The sequence below is a fragment of the Thunnus thynnus genome, chromosome 12, assembly GCF_963924715.1.
Source record: "Thunnus thynnus chromosome 12, fThuThy2.1, whole genome shotgun sequence".
Lineage (NCBI taxonomy): Eukaryota > Metazoa > Chordata > Actinopteri > Scombriformes > Scombridae > Thunnus > Thunnus thynnus.
Genome location: NC_089528.1, coordinates 21591406 through 21615476, shown reverse-complemented (window position 1 = coordinate 21615476; position 24071 = coordinate 21591406). Strand labels below are relative to the sequence as shown.

Genomic DNA, 24071 nt, shown 5'->3' with positions numbered 1-24071 from the left:
ACTCACACAGCGGCTTTTTGGAAAAAGGACTCTCTCTCTCTCTCTCTCTCACATCTCTTTGCTCTCTCCAATCAAAGGTCTGGTGTTCTCCGGAGTTTTCCTTTGAGCACATCATTAAAAGAGAGACGGAGGTGTAATAGTTGTAGACAGTGGTTTTAATGTAAAGTGCTGAAATGACCAGTCAGTTCATCAGTTGGTCAGTAATTAAATAAAAATACCAAATATTCTCTGGTTCCAGCTTCTAAAACGTGTGGATTTGCGTCTTTCTCCGTTTAATATAATTGTAAATTGAATATCTTTAAGTTTTGGACAAACAAGTGATCACTTTGGGCTTGTGTTTTGCATTTTTGATTGTTTTCTCACATTTTGTAGAATAATTAGTAATGGAAATATCAAGCTGTTGCAGTAGTAATAATATTTAATTAGTATGTCTGGGTGTTTTTGGAGTGCATCTTAATATAAATAAATTAAAAAATATTCACTACTTGTAAAATTTCAGATATGTTGGTGTGTGTGTTTGTTTTTTTTTAACATTTCTAATTGAATTTGTTTCTTTAACATTAATACAGACGGTGCTGCACTAATTGGTGGTAAATATGTTTTTGTTTATTTGCACTTGGCCTGCAACGTAATCCCCTAGGGATGTACAGATCCAACTTTTTTTCTCTCCTGATATCATTTCTGATATCTCAACTCAGCGTATCTGCCAGTACGAAGCAGTGATCTGATGCCAGTGCTTTCTTTTACCCAAATTTTAAATCTGTACCCCTCACTGCCTGGAAGTCAGTAAAATGTTTTTTTATGAAGGGTAAAATGAGGCCAAGGTTTGCTGTGGGACTAAAAACTGAGTGGGTGTTTAGTTTTGACTCAATAAACGTGACTGATGATGGAAACACTGAATTGTGAAATGACAATGAAAAAGTATTTAATGTTGATCAATCAAATCATGGTCCACTATGATTAATAAAATCAGCTCCATTACAATCCTGCATATCGGATCAGTGCATCCAAAGTTATTACATAAATCTTATTTGTCTTCTCTGCAGGGACATCATGATCACCCACTTTGAGCCGTCCATCTCGTTCGAGGGACTGTACGGGGAGGTGAGAGACATGTGCTCGATGGACAACGACCAGCTCTTCACCATGAAGTGGATCGATGAGGAAGGTACGTCTCCTCTGCTCTTCTCATCACCTCTCTTTGTGTCTCTCCATCTGTACTTCAGGAGGAGACCAGCCAGAGACGCTGGTGTTTTGTCAAAAATCCACCTGTCTTATTAAACAAAAGTCAAGTTGATGACATCATCTAGTATATTAAACAAACGTAGATGCCACCGGCTGAATTCGCCGCATTTGCCGGTTCCATGTGTTAACATTAACACATGTTCACACCGCCTGTCACTTGACTGTAAGCCTCAGTCTTTTCTTGTCACTCAAGAAAGTGTACATCACCCCCCCCCACCCCCTCCCACCCAATTCCTTGTTGTCAGCCAGTTAGTCAGGCAGCAGTAATAGTGTCATCGGAAAGATGGAGCCGTCAGATCACTCCGCTCAGGATAAGGTCAGCCTGCCCAAACTCATTAGACTCAGATCAGCTCCTGCTGGTAGCCACCCACATACAATCACTGGAGTCATTAGCCTGTCTGAGAAAGAAAAGCTGCTTGATGGTGATAATGAAGCACTCCGCCGTTCAGAGGTGTCTGTCTCCGCTACTGCCCTCTTCCATGGTAACCACATACATGCAGCTGTGCAATGTGAACTCAGGTCATTATCACGATAATTAGAAAATGTACCTGTAATTAATTAATACGTTTTGAAACTCTCGTTCAACCGAATACCAGGTCTGCGTTACGTGATCTGCTATATAAGGAATTCTGTATCTTCAAGTGTTAGAAAAACGTCAAGGCAATCATTCATGAAAACATAAAAACTTTTAATGAACCTTGTGATGAACGTGTGTGTGCCACAGCTGGTCTAGTAGTAGTAGTAGTGACAGTTATGGATCTAAAGTAGAGCTGCCTGTTAGAGCTGAAATCATTTATTCGGTGACATCATCATCATTTATTTCTAGCAAAAAGGCCAAATGTTCCCCAGATCCAACTTTTTCAGTTGTGGTGATTTGCTGCTTGTCTTTGTTAAACTGAATGTATTTGGACTTTTTTAATCAGACAAAACAAGTTCAGCTTCAGGAAATTGTGACAGGTGTTTTTCACATTATTTTACATTTTATCAATCAAAATGATTGATTGAGAAAGTAATCAAAAGTTGATGAATCGATCGATTGAAAATTAGTTGGCAACTTCTTTGATGATTTATTATTTGTTATTTTTCAAGCATAAATACCAAATATTTCCTGAAATCCAGATTCTCACTTGTGAGGATTTGTTGTTTTTGCTTTGTGCTATTTGATGGTATATTGATCATTTTGGGGTTTTGGACTGTCGATCAGAAAAAACAAGCTATTGAAAGATGCCACGTTGGACTTTAGGAAATGGTAACAGGCACTTTTCACTATTTTCTGACATTTTATAGACAAAATGATTAGTTCATTAATTGAGAAAATAATCAGTAGATTAATCAATAATAATTAGCTTCATCACAAATATACACTGTATATATTTTTGTATATGTTGGCTTACAAGTAGCAGGATATCGTAGTACTGAAATGTAAAATATGTGTTAGATTATTATTAACAGTGTTAAATAGTTTTGTCAATACTGACAAGTTTATTTTAACAGTTAATGTCTCGCACAGTGTGTATCTTGGGTACAAATTTCAGGGATCTTTATCAAAAATGTGTACGTCATGTATTTGTGTTGTAAAATTAATATCGTTATCAGATTTTTAAAACACTCAAATGTTGATAGCAGCCTCAAAAATCCTATATTGGTTAGGTTGTAATCAAAAGCACCACCTGTAAGATGTGTACTTGTGACAAAAATGTGTTTTTTCACCCCAAACCACCAAACCGTAAATAAACATCTTGTTGACTGACTGCAGAGTAATGGGGACAGTAAACAGGTGTACTCTACTACTATATAGTCTACTTTCTCTGTAACATACATGGAAGTTCATGAACTCACAAACATGACAACACTTCTTCCTGAAACCCAAACTCTTCAGTAAAGATAAAACCCGACAGTGTGTAGCTCCACATGCACATGATGGTTGTTGCAGTTCACCCACTAGTTCTGCATCAACCTCCAGAAGTTAGTATCATCTTAAATATACACTGTGTGTCATAGTTTCTGTTCTCAAGCTATTTATAATGTTGTGATTAGTTAGATAAAGCACTATGAATAGCATAGATGTCCTCACCATTGGCTAACACTACGTCTCCAAGTGTGTCACCCAGACATCTGACTCCTCCCGTTAACGATAAGGACATAATTAAGTCTTTGTCTGTGTGATATTTTAATTATTGACTTGGATTGATTACGGTACAAAGAGGGTTGCGCAATTAATCGGAAACACTTTGAAACGGCAACATTAACTACCGCAGTCTCCTACGCTCTTGCTCGCACCCACACACTTTCTTCGATGTTTACTTAAAGTTCATGTGTTGCAATTCATATCACAACTAGAATGGTTAGACTTTTTTTTTTTTTTTTTTTTAAATGTCACACTGCCCCGCTGTAACCTGCGTTTTACGCTCACAACCTTTTTGCACTGGGAGGTGGAAATAGGTGTAGCTCTTAATTTCCTCTCCGTCTGCAGTTACCTGATTTCTCTAAATGTCAGCTGTGAGTGAGAAAATTTAACCACGTCTGTGGTTGTATTTTCAGATATTTGCTTTATAAACGCCTCAGACAGATAATGTATTAATGGGGCAGCAGTGCAGATGTAATGAAAGAGGAGATTTTGTTAGTGTGCCCTTGTATCCAAGATATTTAAACATAACTGAAACTACAATGAGTAAATCAGTTTCCACAGCTATACAACAGATTTTATTTTTTATTTAGGACACATTTTCCTCTCTCACACAGTAAGAAAAGCTACACCTCTCATCATGGCGCCTGTCCTCTCTCTACGCTGTCAGTCCAAATGCTCAGACATAAAAAGAAAATCTGGTCTTCAGGCTGTAGTATTGTATCTCACTTATATATTTCATATATGACCCCTTTGGTCCACGGTACAGTGTGGGTGTAAGAGGAGACGTTTCATTCAGCTGCATGTTCGTGTAGGTTTTATAGGTTAGTGCAGAGGGTGAAAAAAACATCCTGTGATTTCCTTTCCTTTACATGTTTTCTTCCAGTAACCTGGTTTCATTTGTGTATGTAAATGCGGTGAATGACATCTGGTCTCTCCTCTGCTGTTAGGTGACCCCTGCACCGTGTCGTCTCAGCTGGAGTTGGAGGAAGCTCTGCGTCTCTACGAACTCAACAAAGACTCAGAGCTCATTATCCACGGTGAGCCTCACACAGCCTCTCACACAGACAGTATTTATACTGTAAACCTACACAATTTCAGGATTTGACTAACAGGATGTTTACTGTAAGCCGGTAAGATGTTGTTTAGTTGGTACACGGTCCTGGTGGGAAGCATGTCATCTTTGACTCTCTGTTCTCTGACTCTCTTTTTGGGGATTTTAATGACCAGTTAGGTCTTTCGCATTATGTTGAATCTCTGGTCTTTGAGTTATACCAGACCCCCGGCCCAGGATCACAGATGACAACCATGGCCAGTGCCAACACAGATCACCCAGGGAGTTGTGGCAGACATGTAACTCACTGTTAAGTAATTAACTGCCTGCCAGTACCAGTCTCCTCTGATAATAGAGTTAATCACTCAGGCCATTTCATATCCTGCAAAATGTTTTCATTCAAAGCAAAATACATTTTTTCCTATTGCAAAAAACCCAACTTTGTATTCCTTGGATATTACTAAAAACTGAGTTCATGTTTTCATTTTGGTAGTAATAATATTATGATTAATGATACAGATGAAACAGTTATTCATGTTCACAGTATAAATGTTTTTCGGCTGATCATAATATAAATTTGATACCTGTTTGATTCATTTCTGACAAGCAAACCTGAACAAACCTTCAACAATACTTAAACTGAACTAGAAAATGTAGATAAATTACATTATATTAAGGTGTTTTCTACTGTTACTTTATATACTAGAATAATTAATTTGGTAATAATGGCAGACTCTAGTTTGCACTTTAAATTTACGCACTAATATATATAACACAGTTTAAACTTTGAAGTAATATCAGAAAATAAGTAGCATATAAATGAAACACTGACAAACTAAAAAGTATGAGAAACCGGATCAAGATGATCCAACAATAACGCAAAATAGACTTTTCTGAAAATTGTTTGAATGGGAATTTTTCTTCCTTTTTTCCGGCATTACATCAAGCCACAATAATACAAATAACATATTAAGATTCAATTCACCATCAATCTAAAAATGTCTGGGTTCGTGACAAGACTGTATGCCGCTTGCTTGTCGTTTCCTTTCCTTTTCTATCTCACATCCGTCTGTACATTTACATTTCTGAACACAGACAGCCGGATACGCAATCAGGAAGCATCAAAGCCGACGGTTAATGCCGCACTGACCTGTGAAAACAACATTTCCTCCGCCGTTGATGTCTGTCTACAGGCCCTTGAGCTAGATCTAAGCTTAGCGTACTTTACAAATAGTTCAACTTCATGAATCTAGAGGTCATGCTAACTCAGACGCGGGGTGGGGAGTGTGTGTGTGAGGTGGGGGGGGGGTTGGAACATTTGATTGACAGGCCGTGTGTGTGTCTGTGTGTGTGTGTGTGTGTGTCTGTGTGTATAAGCATGTAACCTGGGGGTAGCGGTGACGGGGGCTGTGTGGTTAATGTAAAGTTTTAATCAAATCAGAGGTGAGGGGTCAAGAGTACATTGGATACAAGTGTGACGGCAGAGGATGAATGAAGGAGGAGGGGTGGAGGAGAGGATGTGACAGTGCCGCGGGGGGGTCGCCAGGTCTGCTCGCTAACGAGCTCGTCGGCTGTAGCCCACGCCTTGCCTCTGACTCACACTGCCCCCAGTCTCTCTCTCTCGCCGTCTCTCTCTCTCTCTCTCTCTCTCTCTTACACACACTTGTCGGCTTCTTTAAGATCGTCTTTTCCCACTTCTCTCTCTCTCTCTCTGTGTGTTGCGCGCACACAAACACGCTTGCGCCGTCATGAAAACAACATGAGCGAATTTCATCATGAATCGCTCGAGGCGACAGGTTGGCTACAGGTAGTCTTAACAGCCGTCATGATGAGAGGCAGTGAAATATGCTCAGTAGCGTGCAGATATCCTCAGATGCATGCTTTCATACTCATCTGATTTAGATTAAATGAAGACTTCCTAAATGTAACGGTGTCTTTGTTTTTCTTCCCAGTGTTCCCATGTGTACCAGAGAAACCTGGCATGCCTTGTCCGGGAGAAGACAGTGAGTTAAATCTTGTTTTTTCATGCTTCGGTTTTTCCTAATTTCGTCAGCTGGGGTCCCAAAGAAACCCACATTTAAATGATATCTTAAAGGGATAGATTGACATTTTGGGAAATACACTTAGTTGCTTTTTGGCAGAGAGTTAGATGAAAATATAGATACCATCCTCATATCTGTCAAACTTTTCTTCTAAATTTGAGTTACTTAAGCAAACTTCTTTAGAAGATTTCACTTTAGCAAACATGTTCAACACTATGTAACGTAAATAGATGTTTATTGGCTGATGAAGATGGTGATTTGGATAAAGTGAGGATTCCTTTTCATGGTGACATTAACATGGTGCCATTGATTTTAGTTTAGTTTGGTATTACAGGTAAGAGATATAGATAAAATCCTATAGATGTAACTTTCTATTGTGATATTGATATTTATCTGATTATAGTCAGTCGAGCAAATTAGATACTCGACAAATCAAGGTATTTCATCACATTTATACAAAAAAAACCGCACAAATTTCCAAAATTTCCTTCCTCATTGATTTGCAACGTTGCCCAAAATTGTCTCATCCAACTCAGAAATATTAAAGGAGAGCTACTACGGTAAAAATGGGATGTCTGACTTTACATATATATCATCAAAATGAAATGGAAAATTGAAGTTCCTGTTGAATCAAAGTCGCAAAATTCTGTACACACACAAATACACAAATGCAGACACACGCTGGTAAAGCAGGGCCTCCTTTTCCTCTCTCCACAGAGTCTATATATCGGCGTGGAGCCCGGCGCTGGAGGAAACTCTACTATGCCAGTGGCCACGCCTTCCAGGCCAAACGCTTTAACAGGGTGAGACATCACAATGAATTTAGTTTATCTGTGTTTGTACTGTAAAGGCCCTGATAGACTTCAAAAACTGATAAAGACGCACTCATGGTTCTACTTCCTACTATAATGGGGCGTATAGACGTGTTCACACATTTGCTGCTGGTGCGTCCATGCTGTTATAAAATTTGGGTATTCCATGTGGTCATGATGGGCGCAATTTACATCATGTAGACCCTCAGGACTAAGTATAAGTCGAGCTTTAGACCCTTCATATATATATTCAATCATCTTTTTCACATATTTTCCATGATGAGTGTTGAAATATTGTAATGGAGAACATTTTTGCTGCATTATCTGCAAAACCTCATCACAGTGCACATTTCAAAGCATTGGTATGTGTATTTAAAGGAGAATGAGGCATTCACTGTCCATGGTAGTTTAGCATTTTATTGATTAATGGCAGAATGACGGATGCTGGTGACACAGAACAATGGCTCTGGTAGGATTTGTTTCTAGACCAGTAAGAGTACACGTTTCTGAAAGCACCTCAGCCGCTGCAGCATCTTTCTGGAATATAATGTGTTTTCGTTCGTGATGATAACTTTTCTCCATCCGCCCCTCCTCCCTCGAGCAGAGAGCCCACTGCGCCATCTGCACTGACCGCATCTGGGGTCTCGGAAGACAAGGCTACAAATGCATCAACTGCAAACTGCTGGTGCACAAGAAGTGCCACAAACTGGTCACAGTGGAGTGTGGCAGACCGATGATCCAGGTGAGGGCTGTGACTGACGGCATTAATTCATTAGCTTGATGGCGTAAAAGTGGATCATTATCATCATCTATGACTCACACTTCAACACATTTTAAGATGGTTTTCTGTTTTGTGTGCCGTGTGTAATTTAATGAATGTTGTTGTCCAGGAACCAATCATGCCCGGCCAACCACCGAGTCAATTAGACCAAACTGAACAGCCAGGTAACACACACACACACACACACACACACACACACACACACACACACACACACACGGTTCTTTACATTGTAATGAGAAGTCAAAAACACTGAAAGCTCCTTGCCTGCTAAAAAAATAAAAATGTGTTGGTTTAAAAGCAAATAGATGAAGAAAAGGCACACAGAAACTCTGCCTTCTGCCTTGAACTGTTGATAATATTGATGATATAACTGTTGATGTATCTCTGAAATATTGGTGCAAGTTTTAACTTTTCGCACCCAATGCTTTTTGAATCTTTTTAATTACACTCCCACACTCCTGAGTCTGTTCCCTATGCTTTTTGACATATTATGACTAATTGCCTGCAGCTTTTGACCGCTGCTCTTTAAAGACGAGGCCAGAAATATTCTATATTTTTGTTTTACTGTCAACAAATACCATGAAAAGACCTGAGCTACTCTGTTCCTGATGTAAAGACGTAAACTTCATGAACATACTGTATATTTTAATTTGTAAAAAAAAAGAAAAATATATAGAATATCATCAGACTAGAATAAATGAACTGAGCTCGGGAGCTTGTTTACACCAGTGTAGCGGCGGCCACCCAGACTACAAACTGGTCTGCTGCGTTTGGGGTTTACCTACAGCACCAGACTTAAGTCCAGTCAGGTGGCTGAGAAGCTGAGTGGAATGAGAGAGCTTAGCATCGTTGTTGCTATTGTCGGTGAGACAGTCGAAAGTCCTCACAGGCCACCTGGGAAGTCGCGAGGTGCCGTCATGGAAACGCTAAGATGCAAATATGTTTTGTTAAAGCCTTTTTTTTTTTTTAATATGCGTCCACATTTAACTAACATGACTATTATAGCTTAAATAATGTTTATATTGTTTATAATGTGAGAAGATGTGTTTCTTCCCTTTATGTGTCTACAAAATAGAGAAACATTATTTTAAATATACTATATATCTTATGTATATATCTTGTTTTGTTATATTGTCAACAAGGATGGATATAAAGGGTTTTTGTTTTTTTTCCCTAACCAAGCAGAGAGAAATGACTCTGGCACTGCAGGGCTGTGAACAAAGCGTGTGACTGTCTCTCACCTACTTTCTCTCCTTCCTTTCTCATCTCTCCTATTTTTTTTTTCTTCCCTCTCCTGCCTCCCCCTCTCCTTCTGTTTGTCTGTCACTCTGTCTGTCACTTTCTCCTCTCCTCTCCTCTCCTCTCCTCTCCGCTCCCTCCCTCGCTCTCTCTCTCTCTCTCTCTCTCAGGCCCTCAGAATAAAGACTCCAGAGAAAGCTTGACTTACGATGGAGAAGAGAAAGAGGTGAAAGAGAAATCTTTTCAAATGCCTCTGATGTGTGACTCATAGTCTGTCAATCTGTCATGTTGTCTTGATGGATATGTGTGCATATTATATTTAGAGAGACAAATCTGTGCTGTTTGTGTAAGCAGGAGGGGGAAAAAAAAGGAGATCACCTGTAATATGCTTTTTTTTTTTTTTGCCATCGTATACATTAGGGTGATCCTTCTTACACCTGCTGTGCATGTGTGATATAGAGAGCATGCAGACGTAGGCACCCTTGCAGTGCTGTGGGTATTGATTTCCTTTGGTGGAGCTAATAAAGTAACCTTTTATCACAGCTCTTAACACCAGAGGCTGATTAATGGCCAGAGATGTAGTTTGGGGTTGGAGGGGGGTTGTTAGATGGAGCAGGAGAGCTGGAGATGGATAAAGAATGGATCTAGTTGGACACAGATAGACGGAGATAAAAGAGAGCAAGCCAAATGATCTTATCTACAGTTCCATGTCTGACTCTGGGGATGGGGGTTGTCAGGTGAAGGGGAGGTTAGATGGATAGGTAGTGGAAACGGTTCACTACAGAACAGATTACAAGAGAGGAGGGAAAAAGAGAGGAAGATAGGTGAGGAAATGGTGAAGGCGGTAGTTGGCTCTAAAGAGAAGTAAGATCGTAATACAGCGATCAAACTGAAGCAGCATAACGGAGTTTAATAAAAACAAGATAGTCGTTACTATGATTTACTGAGCTGGGAGCGGTTTAAACTCACCCGAAGGAAATCACCCGTTTGCACAAACCAAATCACCTCTTAAGCAATGTGTGTTGTTGACAACTTCTATCAACAGTTCATGGGGAAAAATGATCTTGGGAAAGGTTGTGTGTTCATCGCATTATGAACTGTTTGTGTTCCACTCTCACTCTGTCCTTCCTTTCTTTCCTCAACTGCAACCCCAGGCACGGAGCAGTAGAGACACGGGGAAATCGCCTTCCAGTCTGGGCCTGGCAGACTTCGATCTGCTGAGGGTGATCGGCCGGGGCAGCTACGCCAAGGTGCTGTTGGTGCAGCTGAAAAAGACAGAACGCATCTATGCCATGAAAGTGGTTAAGAAGGAGCTAGTCAATGACGATGAGGTGAGCCATACTGAGCCTGATCTACCGTCAGAGATGTTGTTCTGACAGTTGTTGGTCAGCCTTTGCAGGGCATCAACACAGATTTATTGGGTTTTGATTTAAGGGTTATAATACCTTACAGCTGGAGTGTGGGACTTTTACATATAAATGAATGTCTGTTACATTCAAGCCCTTGCCAAACGAGTTCACACAATGCTGATTAAGCGTATCTCTGCCAGGTAAATCGCTGTTTTTCACTGTGTACCAGAGTTTTTAATCTGCCGTCTGTGGTGTCATTCCCACGCTGGCACACTGGTAACAATGTGTTTTACGTCAACCAGCAATGATTGGTTTGCCAGGGCTGAAGGGCACCCATAGAGCATATGCACCAGAGACTTCTGCTGGCCAACTTGAGGGATAAAATAATTGAATCGAGCTTGACTTTCCAAATGTTATCAGGCAGAATGGATCAAATTCTGAGGGGGTTGTGATGCTCAAAACAATTTATTCACTGTTTTACAGCTGCAACAAGAAACCTTTAAAACATCAAGAAACAGCTTAAAATTAATTGATATTAATTAAGAAGTTTTCTACACAGTTTTTGTATAAACAAACAACATATATCTAACATGTTTATTAGTGAGCTTTAGAGATCCTGGAAGCTGATGTTGTGACTTTTGGGCAGAGCATTCTCCAGTCTTTATGCAAAGCTAAGCTAACCAACTGCTGGTGGTAGCTTCATATTTACTGAACATAATTGGCAAAGTTATGAGAGGCAGAACTCAGCTCAAAGGTCTGAAAATACACGTTCCTCAGTGATGAGGTTTGAAGAAATAGTTTCGCAACAACAAACAAAACTGTATGTTTCCGCTGCTGTTAATATAGGCATTTGTAAACAGGAAATTATGAGGATGTTTCATATAGTCTTACTGATTTGTTGTAATTTAGTGAGGCCACCTACTCTCTGAAGAGTTAGCTGTATATGCCGTACCTGGTTAAGTAGAAAAACTGTCCCTTTAAGTCTGTATAGTGTGACAATAACACAATACCTCCATCTGTTTAGATGTAAGAGGGTTAGTTAATAGTGAAGTCATTAGTCGTCAGTCACTGCCATCTATAATTAATCTAATTAGCACAATCAATGGGAGCTGTTATTCATAGCACAACGAACATTTGTCTCACGTGATTGAACATCCGTCTTGTGTATCTGGTCTGAAACGCTTTGAGTTAAGTTGACAGACCTCTTCGAAGCCATCAGTCTGTCTAAGAAGGTGTAGATAAACCATCATGTCATCAAAAATTGATACCGGCGTACACATGTAACAGCACAGCCAGCGGCAATGGGAGTAGTTAGCCTTGATTAGACGCACTTAGCGTGATTGACAAATTGACAAGTGCCTCTCGATCAATGGTGAAGTGTTCTGCTGTCCCTGCCCTGTCAGCGTGAGCAGCATCCGTGTCCAGACATATTATCATCTCGCCATCGATAGAGGCCTGCCTCTGCTTCTACTGGCTCAGCCCTTTTTCTCCCGCCACTGCCCACCGCGCACATGAGCGAGCCCCCAGCTTCTGAAGATAGTCGATTAAGCAGTGTGCTTATTCAGCTTTTATAAGTTCAAGGGTACTCTGTCAGAATGATCTCTGATTGACATTTGGGTGTGTCTTTTGTGTGTTTCTCTTCCAGGACATCGACTGGGTCCAAACAGAAAAGCACGTTTTTGAGCAGGCCTCTAATCATCCCTTCCTGGTGGGCCTGCACTCCTGTTTCCAGACGGAAAGCAGGTGAGAACGGTCCTGTGTATGAATCACACGGTCTCCTCGACGCTCGGGAAAAGTCGGCAAAAATGTGGAAAAATAATCACATTGTGAAAAATTTCACAAAACATCCTTTAGACATATGTTGGGGGAGTGACTGTTTACAGAAGTACTGTACTTACTGTCATAACAAGTCATACCCAAATGACAAATTAAGTATTGATCCATATGAATATTTCAAAGACGTGTATGTCCTGAACTATGATGCCTGTTTTTAATGGATGGTCCTCCAGCATTTTAAAGTTACTGCAATGAACTTTTAACCAGTTATGAAACAGTTTCATAATGCATCTGATGTCTCTATATGACCTACATAAGCAAACGAGACCAACAGAGAGAAGATTTGCTATTTCTGTATAGTTATTCTAAATGCACGCCACTGGGTCGGATTCCCCACAAAAGAGAGAAAGAGCACAAGTAAGCTGAGACCAGCGGTGGTCGAGTGAGCTAGAGAGCGAATGAAGAGAGGGAGCGACGGTGTAGTGAGAACAAAGGATTGAATCTGAGAAAACGTTATTTTCTGTTTGTTTCACAGCAGTTACGTTCTGAAACACAAACACGCCCACACCTCTGGAAACAAGAGAGATTGATCCGACATGTGCAGTAACCATTCAGCTACCAGTGCGCTACAGTAGCATCTTCTTTTCACTCACTTGCACAACAAACGCTGGCAAAGATCTTTTGGACACAACGTGGTGGTGCTCATGGGAAATACAGTCTTCGTTCTGAGAAAAAACTACCGCTTTTGTCCCCAGAGGCTGCTAAAACCAACACATAATGAAAGTTCCTTGTAGTGTGAGTTTAATATTGCACTTTTGTAAAGTTGTGGAACTTGTGAGAGACACTTTAAAAACAAGTAAAAAGAACAGAAGCCGACACATCCTGACTTTTTATCCCTAGTATGGTCGATCTCCAGTCAGAATTGTTTATTTGTAACGTAGGCTTTCTGTTTAAAACAACTTGGGCCGCAAACCCAAACCAAAGTAACCTTGATGACATTATGATTATTATGATTATTTTCTTAGACTTGACAAAACGGCAGAGCCACAGAAGACAATATACAGCTGTTTTCTCAGACTAACAACTACTTCTTATGACAAATAAACTGACCCTCGTGTAAAACCAGCGGAGTTCCCCTGGTTTAAGCTCAGGGGAAGATTGTGGGAATGTTTGATGTTATGGAAAGATACCCATCATGGTAAAAGGGTTGAGACAGGATGCTTTGTCTCCAGTGTTATGAATTATTAAACAAATGATTGATTTAGTTTTCAAGGTAAAAACATAAACTTTATAACATTTTCCTCTTTTCACAGACTCTTCTTTGTTATTGAATATGTGAACGGTGGAGATCTCATGTTCCACATGCAGAGACAAAGGAAACTCCCAGAAGAACATGCCAGGTAGAGTCTGGCTCTCCCTCAGACTTAAAACTCACATCTCATTAAAGAAACAAGATTCATTTCATCCTCTGTTTCTGTTCAGACAACATTTTAATAGTTCAATCTCTCTTTCAGATTCTACTCAGCAGAGATCAGTCTGGCGCTCAACTACCTCCACGAGCGGGGAATCATCTACAGAGATCTGAAACTGGACAACGTGCTGCTGGATTCTGAGGGACACATCAAACTCACAGACTACGGCATGTGCAAGGTGCGGTTCGCCAATTAACATACGATTCGGATAAAAAGCACCTGCAGAGCTGCTCGAGTGTCGGTTTACAGCCGTCAGAGATGATCTCCAGAGCTGATGATGATCACTTTTTGTTTTCACAGGAGGGTTTGAGACCAGGCGATACAACAAGCACTTTCTGCGGCACCCCCAATTACATCGCCCCTGAAATACTCAGAGGAGAGGATTACGGTGAGAATAACGACACACAAACGCTTATCCGAAGTTCTCTCCTGTGCTTCGCTATGATACAGTATACGATGCATTTGTGCAGTAATATCCGAGATGCTGCTCTCAGTTATGATTATGGACTTTGAAGTGGTGCATTATTGGAAAAGTTGTCTTCAATGGAGTACACATACTGCAAAAAAACAACAAAGAAGAAATGAGGAAAATAAGATAGAACTGAGGTGATATAAGAGCCAATAGAAAATGAGTAAAAAGCCTAAAAAATTAGCTAATAGAATAAACAAAGACATAAATTATCAGTGGAAACAATTGTTCCTCAATCTGAATGTGTGCTGTTTCTATCTGAATGTATCAGTATAATGGTTGAAAACAGTGACGTGGTTAAGGATGACATAGAAACGTGTATATGTTAAAGTTAGATTTATTACAGCCATTAAGAACAAATATTAGGTGCAGTCACAAGCGCTCAGTGAAATATGAGTTTCTACATCATAACCGAGTGCTGCAAATACAAGTATTTATAAAGACAAAACAATACAAACAGGAGAGGAAAAAAAAGAGCTCCCTGGTTACCAAAAGAGGTATCATAGCAACAAGTTCCTTTTGTTAAAGGATCATACTAGTGTTTTGCATGTTTAAGCTCATCTAACGTTCTACAAATGAGTACAATAGGCCTTTTCCACAGAAGACATTTTGACATGTCACAGTAAAAAAAACACAGGTGTGAATAATGAAAATAACAATGGTGCGATTTCATTTAGACGCTTTGGTTTCAGGGTTCTGGTATTGTGTGTGTGTGTGTGTGTGTGCTGGCTCACTGTCATAATAGAGCGGAGCCATCGTTGGTGTTATTAGTAACGCCTGTGCTTTTCTCACTGATAAGTCAAAATATCTGATGTGGGAAAAAAAGACACTAGAAAGGGCAAATCATATATTATTTCCACATTAAATGGCTTTATATGCATGGGCATCGGTTTGCTTCTTCATTACTAATCTTAAAAGACAAACTGATAGTCTGATAAATAAAATAATTAAGCTAATTACACTTAATGGTTTTGCTTTGGCTCTGTCTACACACCCAATGATCAATCTTTATCTTCTGAGATGACTGATTAATTTATCATATAAGCAACCAACCTCTTATGTTTGATAAGGTGATGAAAATTAATTATTTGGGCTTATTATATGCACATTTTTTACATGTACATATAGTATAGAGGGTTTTTTTTTTCACCTATAACTGTGAATCAGCTCAAAGGTCCGAAAGTCCACCTTCTCCAGTGCTGAGATTAGAAAAAAACGTCGTCACAAAAATGTTAAAATCATAAGGACTATTGTTTTAACCAAAGTTTCTGCTGTCACCGATGCAGACCTTCTTAAAAGCAAAGTAAGCAACTTCATGCATTACAATGTGTAATGTAGTTAGATGAGCCAGAAAAAAAGATGATGTCAAGCAAAAAAAGGTAGTTTTTCTATCACTGCAGATATTACCACACATATTGAAAGGCTGCGTATATTTATTAAAATGATTCAACCTTTTGAAGTCACAGTGTATCTGTGTACATTTTCAGGATGTTTTATCCCTAATGGCTTGTTTTTAAAGGGGTAAGCAGTAATATATGTATGTGATTTGCACTCAGTGGATGAAAACATGCAAAAACACTTGTGTGATCTTTTCCTTGTTGAACTGGTTTACTAATATTATTACCAAAACACTGGTATTCTTTACAAAATGGTTAACAGTAACGCACACTATGTGTGATTTAAAATAAATGGGCTTAAATATTTAGAAGTACTTTCATATCTGCTTTTGGTTTAATGTAAATGTAACATCCTTGCTGTATCTATGTTGCTGTATTTGTTAGAAATATGATTTGAAACATCCGATGTGTCTCTCAGGGTTCAGCGTGGACTGGTGGGCGCTGGGTGTGCTGATGTTTGAGATGATGGCGGGCCGGTCGCCCTTCGACATTGTCGGGAGCTCTGACAATCCAGACCAGAACACAGAAGACTACCTCTTCCAAGGTAACACACACACACACACACACACACCACTCAGGATTATAACTAGAGGGAAAACATCACGAAGGAAGCAGATAACACCTTCACATCGACACCTTTCTAACGGGGACTTCTTCTACCGAGCTACATGCCATCTGTTACGGGGAAACGTGTGAATACATGAGTGTTTTTGTCTGTCGATATTTCTTTGTAAATACAGTTTTGAAATGTGTCAGTGTTGCCTTTAATGTGTCGAATAGAAGGGAATTACTTGACAGACAAAATCATATTTCAATACACTTCTGCTAAAAGCCGTTGACACCTCATTGAAAGGTTGTTGTGTGTGTGTTCAACATGCGTTTATCCCAACAGGGTTGAACTCATACCTCCAGCAGTGTCACAGTAGTAGCATCCTCTGTCATTTTTTTAGCCTCAAGGGACCGTCTATCTCACCCTCTCCTCTTCTTGTGTACCCTTCCCCCCCATCCCTCCTTCTCCTCTCACCTCCTGCAGTAATATTGGAAAAACAGATCAGAATCCCCCGCTCGTTGTCAGTCAAAGCCGCCAGCGTCCTCAAGGGATTCCTCAACAAGGTAAGAAGGGGTCAGACAAGCCTCGATCAATCTTAAACAGTGTTGGCTCCCTGCAGGCTCCTGAGAATGACATTATTATGGCCTCGATTAGAGTCAAGGTGCCATCTCTCTCATAGTCTTGCATTCTTCTTGTTCCCTTCCCCCTCCCTCTGTGTGTGTGTGTGTGTGTGTCACTCTCTCTCACACACACACACACCTTTTCACCTGTTCATAATACTTTTCTTATTTTAACTCCCCCTCCCCCTTCACCAAAATCCTCTCCTCTTTCTCACCCTCTCTTCCTTTTTTTTTGCCTGTTGCCTGACTTGTTGTCTGTCTCTCCCGCCGTTATCTCTTACTGTCTCTCACCCTCCTTTCACCCTCGTGTCCCACAGGATCCCAAGGAGCGTCTAGGATGCCACCCTCAGACAGGCTTCGCTGACATCATGGGCCATCCTTTCTTCCGAAACGTCGACTGGGACCTTGTGAGTCATTCACTTTTATTCTCTCTGTCTGTTTCTCTTCTCTTCTCGCCATCTCTCTCTCTCCACCTCCTCCTCCTCCTTCCTACATATCTCGATTTCTTCACTCGCTGATCAACTTACTCATGATTTTGATCATAATTTCAAATGAAGGAAATCAGCACTGGTGCATTGCCAAATAGGTCAAAAGCAATCCATATATTGATTGCGGAGAGAAGGAAAAACAGAAAGCTGCTGCTAGACGGCAGGAGGTCAAATCTAAGTGCACGGGGTCGACCTCCCTCTCTTCCGCCCCTGCAGGCGTAGATGCCCTGTCAAAGCTGAGGGTTATTAGCGATGAGATGAGAGTCCTGTCCTTGTGGCCGGCAGGCTGGCAGGCAGAAAGAAAGAAGACTGAAAAAACAAACAGGCCGAGCAGGAGACTGACAACGGCAGATAGGCTGACTAAGAGACGGGCCGAGACGGGAAGCCAAAGGCAGAAAGGAAATGAGTGGCGACAGATCACCGACTGACAGTCACAAACACGGAGGAGCTTTTACATTTGCTACTTATTTTTCTCACAGTGGAAAGATTTTATCAGCGCGAGTCGTTTTGAGTCATCAGATTTTAATATTCGTGGTTCATAAGGAAGTCATTAACCTAATTTCAGATTGTTTTATTATGACTTCCTTCCTAAGCTTCAGTGATTTCCTCGTAATCAAAGTCGTTTGTTTACTTTCTCTGAAGCTGTGATTTGTTGGCTTTGCTCACTTGTCAATGTGTAGTAAACATATATAAATGTTAATGCATTAAAACTCTGTGAGTTATGAATGTGGAGCAGGGTGTTAACATCCGAAGGAACAACCGGGTCTTTATTTATCAAGCGTTTCGGAAATGACCTAGGATAGGAATAGGAATAGAATAGGATAGGATTGCATCCCACTGAAAGTTTAACTCGCACTAAAAATACTTGTACCTCGGTTATTTATGAAGCTTCCTGTTCTCAGTCACAGCAATAAGTAGTAAAATATGTAATTAGAGAGTGAATGACATTCTTGTTTTATGACACCGGAAGTGTAAAATGAAACTAATGTCCTGTAGGTGTCTTGTAGTAGCTGTGACGGCGACTGGCATTCAAAAGACTGACAGGCTGGTCTAGATATAGTTTATGTATATTAAAAGAAAAAAGCACTTAATTTGAATGACAAGCTTGTTGTGTAGAGTAGATGCTGTCTGTATGTTAATAAATATAAATTATATATATAAAAATAAATCCTTACTTTAATTTCTGTGTCAACTGAGTCAAACTGGTAGCTTGTTGGTTCAGTCCAAAAAAACCCCCTACATTATTTTGATTTCCCCAAAAGGGTCTGAAACTCTGTACACGTGTGAAGGATCGGACACGTTTTATCTCTAGAGGCCGACAGACAGACATGACCTCAACAAATGGACAGACAGACATCAGCTGGTGGATGAAGTGACAGACAGACAGACAGGGCAGCTCGCCAGGGATCACCATGACCTCTTTTTCCCTGTTTGGTCTGGAGCAGGCACCTACCAGTCGGTCTGAGTGTCTGGAGGGATCAGCTTACACTTCCCCTCCCCCCCCTCCACCACCACCATCCTTTCCTAACACATGCACATACACATTACCCTGAAAGTTTGCCCTACACTGCTCCTGTCTGCCTGCAGGGGGAGCAGTTGTTGGCTGGCAGATGAGTATTGTAACAATTGAGAGATGTGAGAGAGTTACCTTTATGCAGTGCTAACTGCAATGAGAGGCAGAGGTGTAAATGCCTCTTTAGTGACTATTTTAATATGGCTTTGAGCTTATTTAAAGGAGACTCAGTCACAGTTTTTATTGATGGAAACAGATAGAAATCTTTGCCCAAAGAAAGATTGTGGTGGGTTTTCAATGCATTTTAAATGACTCCAGTCCAGATTATAGTTTACTCTTCTGTCTGAATGTTCAAAAACTGATCACAGGTGTTTTTACTGACAGAAAAGCCATTTTTTTAATTTTCCCACCTGACTCCTGCGTTGTTTTTCCAGCTGGAGCAGAAGCAGGTGGTCCCTCCATTCAAACCCAACATCTCAGGGGAATTCGGACTGGACAACTTTGACGCCCAGTTCACCAACGAGCCCATCCAGCTCACGCCTGATGACGAGTGAGTTTCCATTTCATGAGCTCTTTTTTTCATCTTATTATGATCAATAAAATGTGAAATTTTCAGAGTTGATGCTGCTTTTTTTTTTTAAAAAAAAAAATCTATATCCTTTTTTTCATTGTAGTGACGTGGTGAAGAAGATCGACCAGTCTGAGTTTGAAGGGTTTGAGTACATCAACCCACTCCTGATGTCAGCGGAGGAGTGTGTGTGAGGGACACGACGTCTGCGCTCATACACACCACCCATACACACTCTCATGCACGTGTTACGTGGCGTCTCAGTGTCTTCAAGCTGCATAGTTACGAGACAACCCGACGACATCAACCTTCTGTTCGAGGGCCCGCACATGCACAGTAGAACGCTTATTTGCCAAAACCAGTCTCACACTCTGCCATTTATAACCACTTGCCCTTAAGCCTACCTTCTTTCTTAATTATTTTTATATCATGTAAATCTGCACTGATATCAATTTTCTCATCGGGGGCCTCTTTAAATGTAGCTTGATGAGGCTACGGAGTTCTTCCAAGGTTGCTGTACAAGGGTCCGGGAGGTGATGAGGCACGGTCCCTGTCAGATGAACTGAGCATCCTCTCCTTCCAGCTGGTGGGGTGTTTTCAATGCATATTTTATTTGTATATATATATGAAACTACTATTGAGGATAAATGTTAGACAAGGCCTTTTTAGCTTCAAGCCACAGTTGGACAAAACTGACATCTTAATCATCATAAAGTCATTTTGGAATTAGCTTTGTCGCAACACCCCCTTCCTTCTGTAGAGGAGAGAAGAATCATAACACTAGCCTTTTAAAAAAAAAAAACAGAAAAAGATAAAAATCTATATATTTTTCTCATGTTTTATTTAACAACATAGCAGTCATTATATATGTTGTCCCAAGTGTTAAATGTCCAGCCTGAGGAACAGAACCAAAATAAAAAAAAAAAAAAAAAAGGGTTCAAGTCTTCGTTGTTTAGATGCAACATCTGGCAAACAAGAAGGAGTCTGCATCGAGTCCCTTCTCCCAGAATGAAGGAACTTTAACAGCAGCATCCAACCAACACTAATAACTCTCAAACTGTGAATGAAAGAGCTCGCTGTGCTGGGAAATGGGCTGGAAGAGTAGAACATGATACCTGAACGCTGGAGCACAGGTTTAATTTTGCTGTGCAGACCATCCGTGAAACAGACATTCACACAGGACCAAAAAAACATTTTTCTGAAAAATGTCTTGCTGGTATGTATTAGAAGGTACAGTAAATGTAAGGAAGATGTCCTCTTCTAAATAACAGAAATGATATATTCTGATTTTTTTTTTTTTTGTTGCTCATTTTTAATACTATGCCTTTCTGAGATGTATGGTCTGTTTTCTTTTTTTTTTTCTTTATTTTGTACTTTATCCATTCCATGTATGTCTTTGGTTGTAAATCAAACCACACGACATAATTACTGAAACGAGAGCTCAGTTGGAAGTACGAAGCCACAATACTGTACAGTTTTGGTTCTGAGATGTGGCTTGAAAACTGTAAAGTGTCTGCTGTGCTCCTTTTTTTTTTTTTTTTTTTAACCATATCTAACACACACAGTTCATGTTATGAGTTAAACTGCTGAATTAATACTGCTTTAATGCATATACAAAGCTCTGAGGAGCCACTCTTTACCCCCCCCAGACTGTAACAACACTAAGTGATGGTGCATGAACCTCCAGACTCGTCTCCAGTCAAAGCCTCTTTCTACTCGGAAAAAATGTTTTTGGGCTCACATGGTGACCGGAGGAACACGTTCATCTGTTACACACACGTTATTTTTGCTTTATTGTTACTTTCTTTGTGAATCAGATTTAGGTCTGAATTTTCTTTTATCACCGCATTGATTCCAAGATGTTACTGGGTGAACCCAATGGAAACACTATTTGTTGTATTTGTTGTATTTTGGGGGTGAAAACCACCCGGAGGACTCTGCTGACCTTTATTATTAGTGTGCAAAGAAAAAACACTGACGGTAAAATAAACATTTTATTTCTCTCCTTGTGGTAATATGCGTTTGTGCCAGTGTGGGTCTGTCATTCATTTAAAAGGACACAACTAGTTTTACACAATGCTCAGTAGGAACTTTTTCAGGTATAAAAAAATTACCCCGATGATGTAATGGTGTCATCGGGGTTATTTCTGAATTAGTTGTGGGACTTCAAATATTTGATAAACTGGGGGTGTAGATTTTGAAAGATAAGGGCGTTTTAGGAAGATTCTGTTGAGTTGCATCATGGGAACTGTAGGATCCAAATGTCATGATATCTCGGCCTCGGCTGCACCAAATTTGACCATCCTTTTTTGAATGTTAACTAATATTTAATTAAGATGAACATGTGCTGCATAAGTAGAATTAACTAGTTTTAGTAAATTCAGTTTGCTGATTTTATTTTGAATATAAAAACCTAAATTATTTTATAGTGGAAAAAGTGTTTGTTGTTGGGAGACACTGAGAATGGTAACTGTCTTTATGTAAATTACTTGAATGAAACCAAATCTAATGTCCTTAAACTTCCTGCTAGAAATTCTGTGTATTGTACTTTGAGCTAAATGCTAACATTTGCATACTAACGTGCTCACACTAACAATGCCAACGTTTAGCAGGTATAATGTTTACCCATGTTCACAATCTTAGTTTGGTGTGTTAGCATGCTAACGTTTGCTAACTGGCACTAAACACAAAGTATAGCTGAGGCTGATGAGAATGCCGTTAAGTTTTGCAGGTATTTGGTCATAAACCAAAGTACTGGACATTTTAACATGATGATGGGATGATGAGGAAAAGTTAAGGGATCATCAAAGTTATCAAATTTTCATTGTAAGCCATCCAATAGTCAGACTTAAAGTCTCAAAAGCCAAAACAAATTCTTTTGGGACCATTGCCAAACTTGGAGCCAAATCCAATATTTTAAGTTTTGCGATTCAAAAAAAAAAAATACTGTGAACTGTCAGCATACCATACTGGAGCTGTTTTACAGACAGTCAATCTTGCTAAAAAGTGGAATTTCTTGGCAAAAATGTTGCCCTGTTAAGATCGTGCAAACACACGTCTGGCTGCATTAACTCGCACCATCAGGCTTGTGATAGATTTACTGCTGAGGCCAGACCTGAGCTGCCAGACCCACATGGGTGTCTGGAGAGAAGGGAATTAGGCTCAAATTGTCAAGCCTGAGCTTTTCCACTCCAGCTGCCTGCCTCCCTGCTGGTCACGTGACTCCAGCCCCGGCTTTTAAAGGCCCTCAGCGTCCTCCGGGGGGGTGAAAAGGTCATCGACACCAGACCTCTCCTCTCTGCCCTCACACAGTGCTGAGCGTCGAGAGGTGGGGGGGGGGGGGGGAAAGGGGTCACAGAAATGATGATGTGTCAAAAATAATAAAACAGATTGATTTGTGTGCTGTAATAACTCTCACAATGGCAGATAGAAAACCATTGTGTGAAGCTTATTTCACATCCTGCTCCACTAAACCTTTGTATTAACCGAACCAGATTTTGTGGAAAATTACTCCCCTTGCATGCCCGCACGAGACAAATACAGCATCGCCGCACGCAGGACGAGGATAAATGTCTTTGCATAATTCTGTATTCCCACGACGGTATGTTTGACATTGTTCCTGTGCCCTCTCCGGTGGAGAACCGGGGTACAGCCTCCCCAGGCACTGTGGCTCCACATCACCCTTGTGGAAGACACAGGGAAGACTAACCTTCTATAATTAATGATGTAAAACGGAGGAGGATCCGAAAAAACATCCTGTTTTAATTGCTCTTATCTTGTTGGGTGTTTTATTCCGTCCCTGAAGGGATTAATTAAGCTGCAGAAGAATCCTACTTGCTGCTAAATGCAATCTCTTAGTAAAACACACACTGCACTTTAAGGTGCTCTACTTGGCATGATCTGAACACGCTACGTCTGCCGCTGATCTCGACTGTAGTACTCAGGTGATGAGTTGTGATTTCCAGCATCAGCAGTTAAGTATACTTGTTCCACCTTCCCTTTAAGGTAGCTACAAATTAGTGTGTAAAACTTAAGTAATTGTAATAATATAGTGGTGTCATCTTGAGTAAGAGTGTAATGAGAACATATGTTTCATTAGCAGACACTTGAGATGATTCATGAGCACTGCTTCAGAAACACCTACGTATTTAAATGCATGGGACTTACAGGTGGGAATGATTGCTTTAGAAAGTACAGTGATTACAACAGGAGAGAAACACATGACTCATTTATGCACGTGTAATAAAAAAAGATTTATAGGTGAAACCCAGCCTCAAGAGTAAAGAATATATAAAACGAAAACCCTCTTTGCAAGGAGGAAAGACTAAATAAATACTTAATGAAAACATATTTTGAATCATCATGGCAATCACTCTCATAAAGGTGGGTTAAACAGTATTAGATTGAATGTCAAGTAACAGCATTTGGAAATCCCCCTGTGTGCTATATGTATCATGTTTGTGTCAGACGGTAAGGTTTCAACTGCTGCTCCTCCTTGCTGGTACAGTTTGTGTGTGTGTGTGTTGTTTTTTTTTTTTTTTGGGCAGATTTATTTTTAAAAATTTAAT

General features: G+C 40.2%; 1 protein-coding gene across 1 annotated transcript in view; it reads left to right on the top strand.

Moving 5' to 3' along the window:
- The window catches only part of prkci (protein kinase C, iota), a 32463-nt gene extending 10945 nt beyond the window's left edge, over positions 1-21518 (top strand). The window contains exons 2-18 of the mRNA XM_067606308.1: positions 1047-1168; positions 4321-4410; positions 6377-6427; positions 7184-7269; positions 7883-8020; positions 8169-8223; positions 9472-9527; positions 10456-10632; positions 12296-12393; positions 13740-13826; positions 13941-14076; positions 14199-14286; positions 16183-16308; positions 16798-16877; positions 17252-17341; positions 19370-19485; positions 19610-21518. Of these exons, the coding sequence (XP_067462409.1) occupies positions 1047-1168; positions 4321-4410; positions 6377-6427; positions 7184-7269; positions 7883-8020; positions 8169-8223; positions 9472-9527; positions 10456-10632; positions 12296-12393; positions 13740-13826; positions 13941-14076; positions 14199-14286; positions 16183-16308; positions 16798-16877; positions 17252-17341; positions 19370-19485; positions 19610-19697 (1684 nt within the window). The 3' untranslated portion in view covers positions 19698-21518. The remainder of the gene's footprint in view (positions 1-1046; positions 1169-4320; positions 4411-6376; positions 6428-7183; positions 7270-7882; positions 8021-8168; positions 8224-9471; positions 9528-10455; positions 10633-12295; positions 12394-13739; positions 13827-13940; positions 14077-14198; positions 14287-16182; positions 16309-16797; positions 16878-17251; positions 17342-19369; positions 19486-19609) is intronic.
- Positions 21519-24071: the final 2553 nt, after the last annotated feature.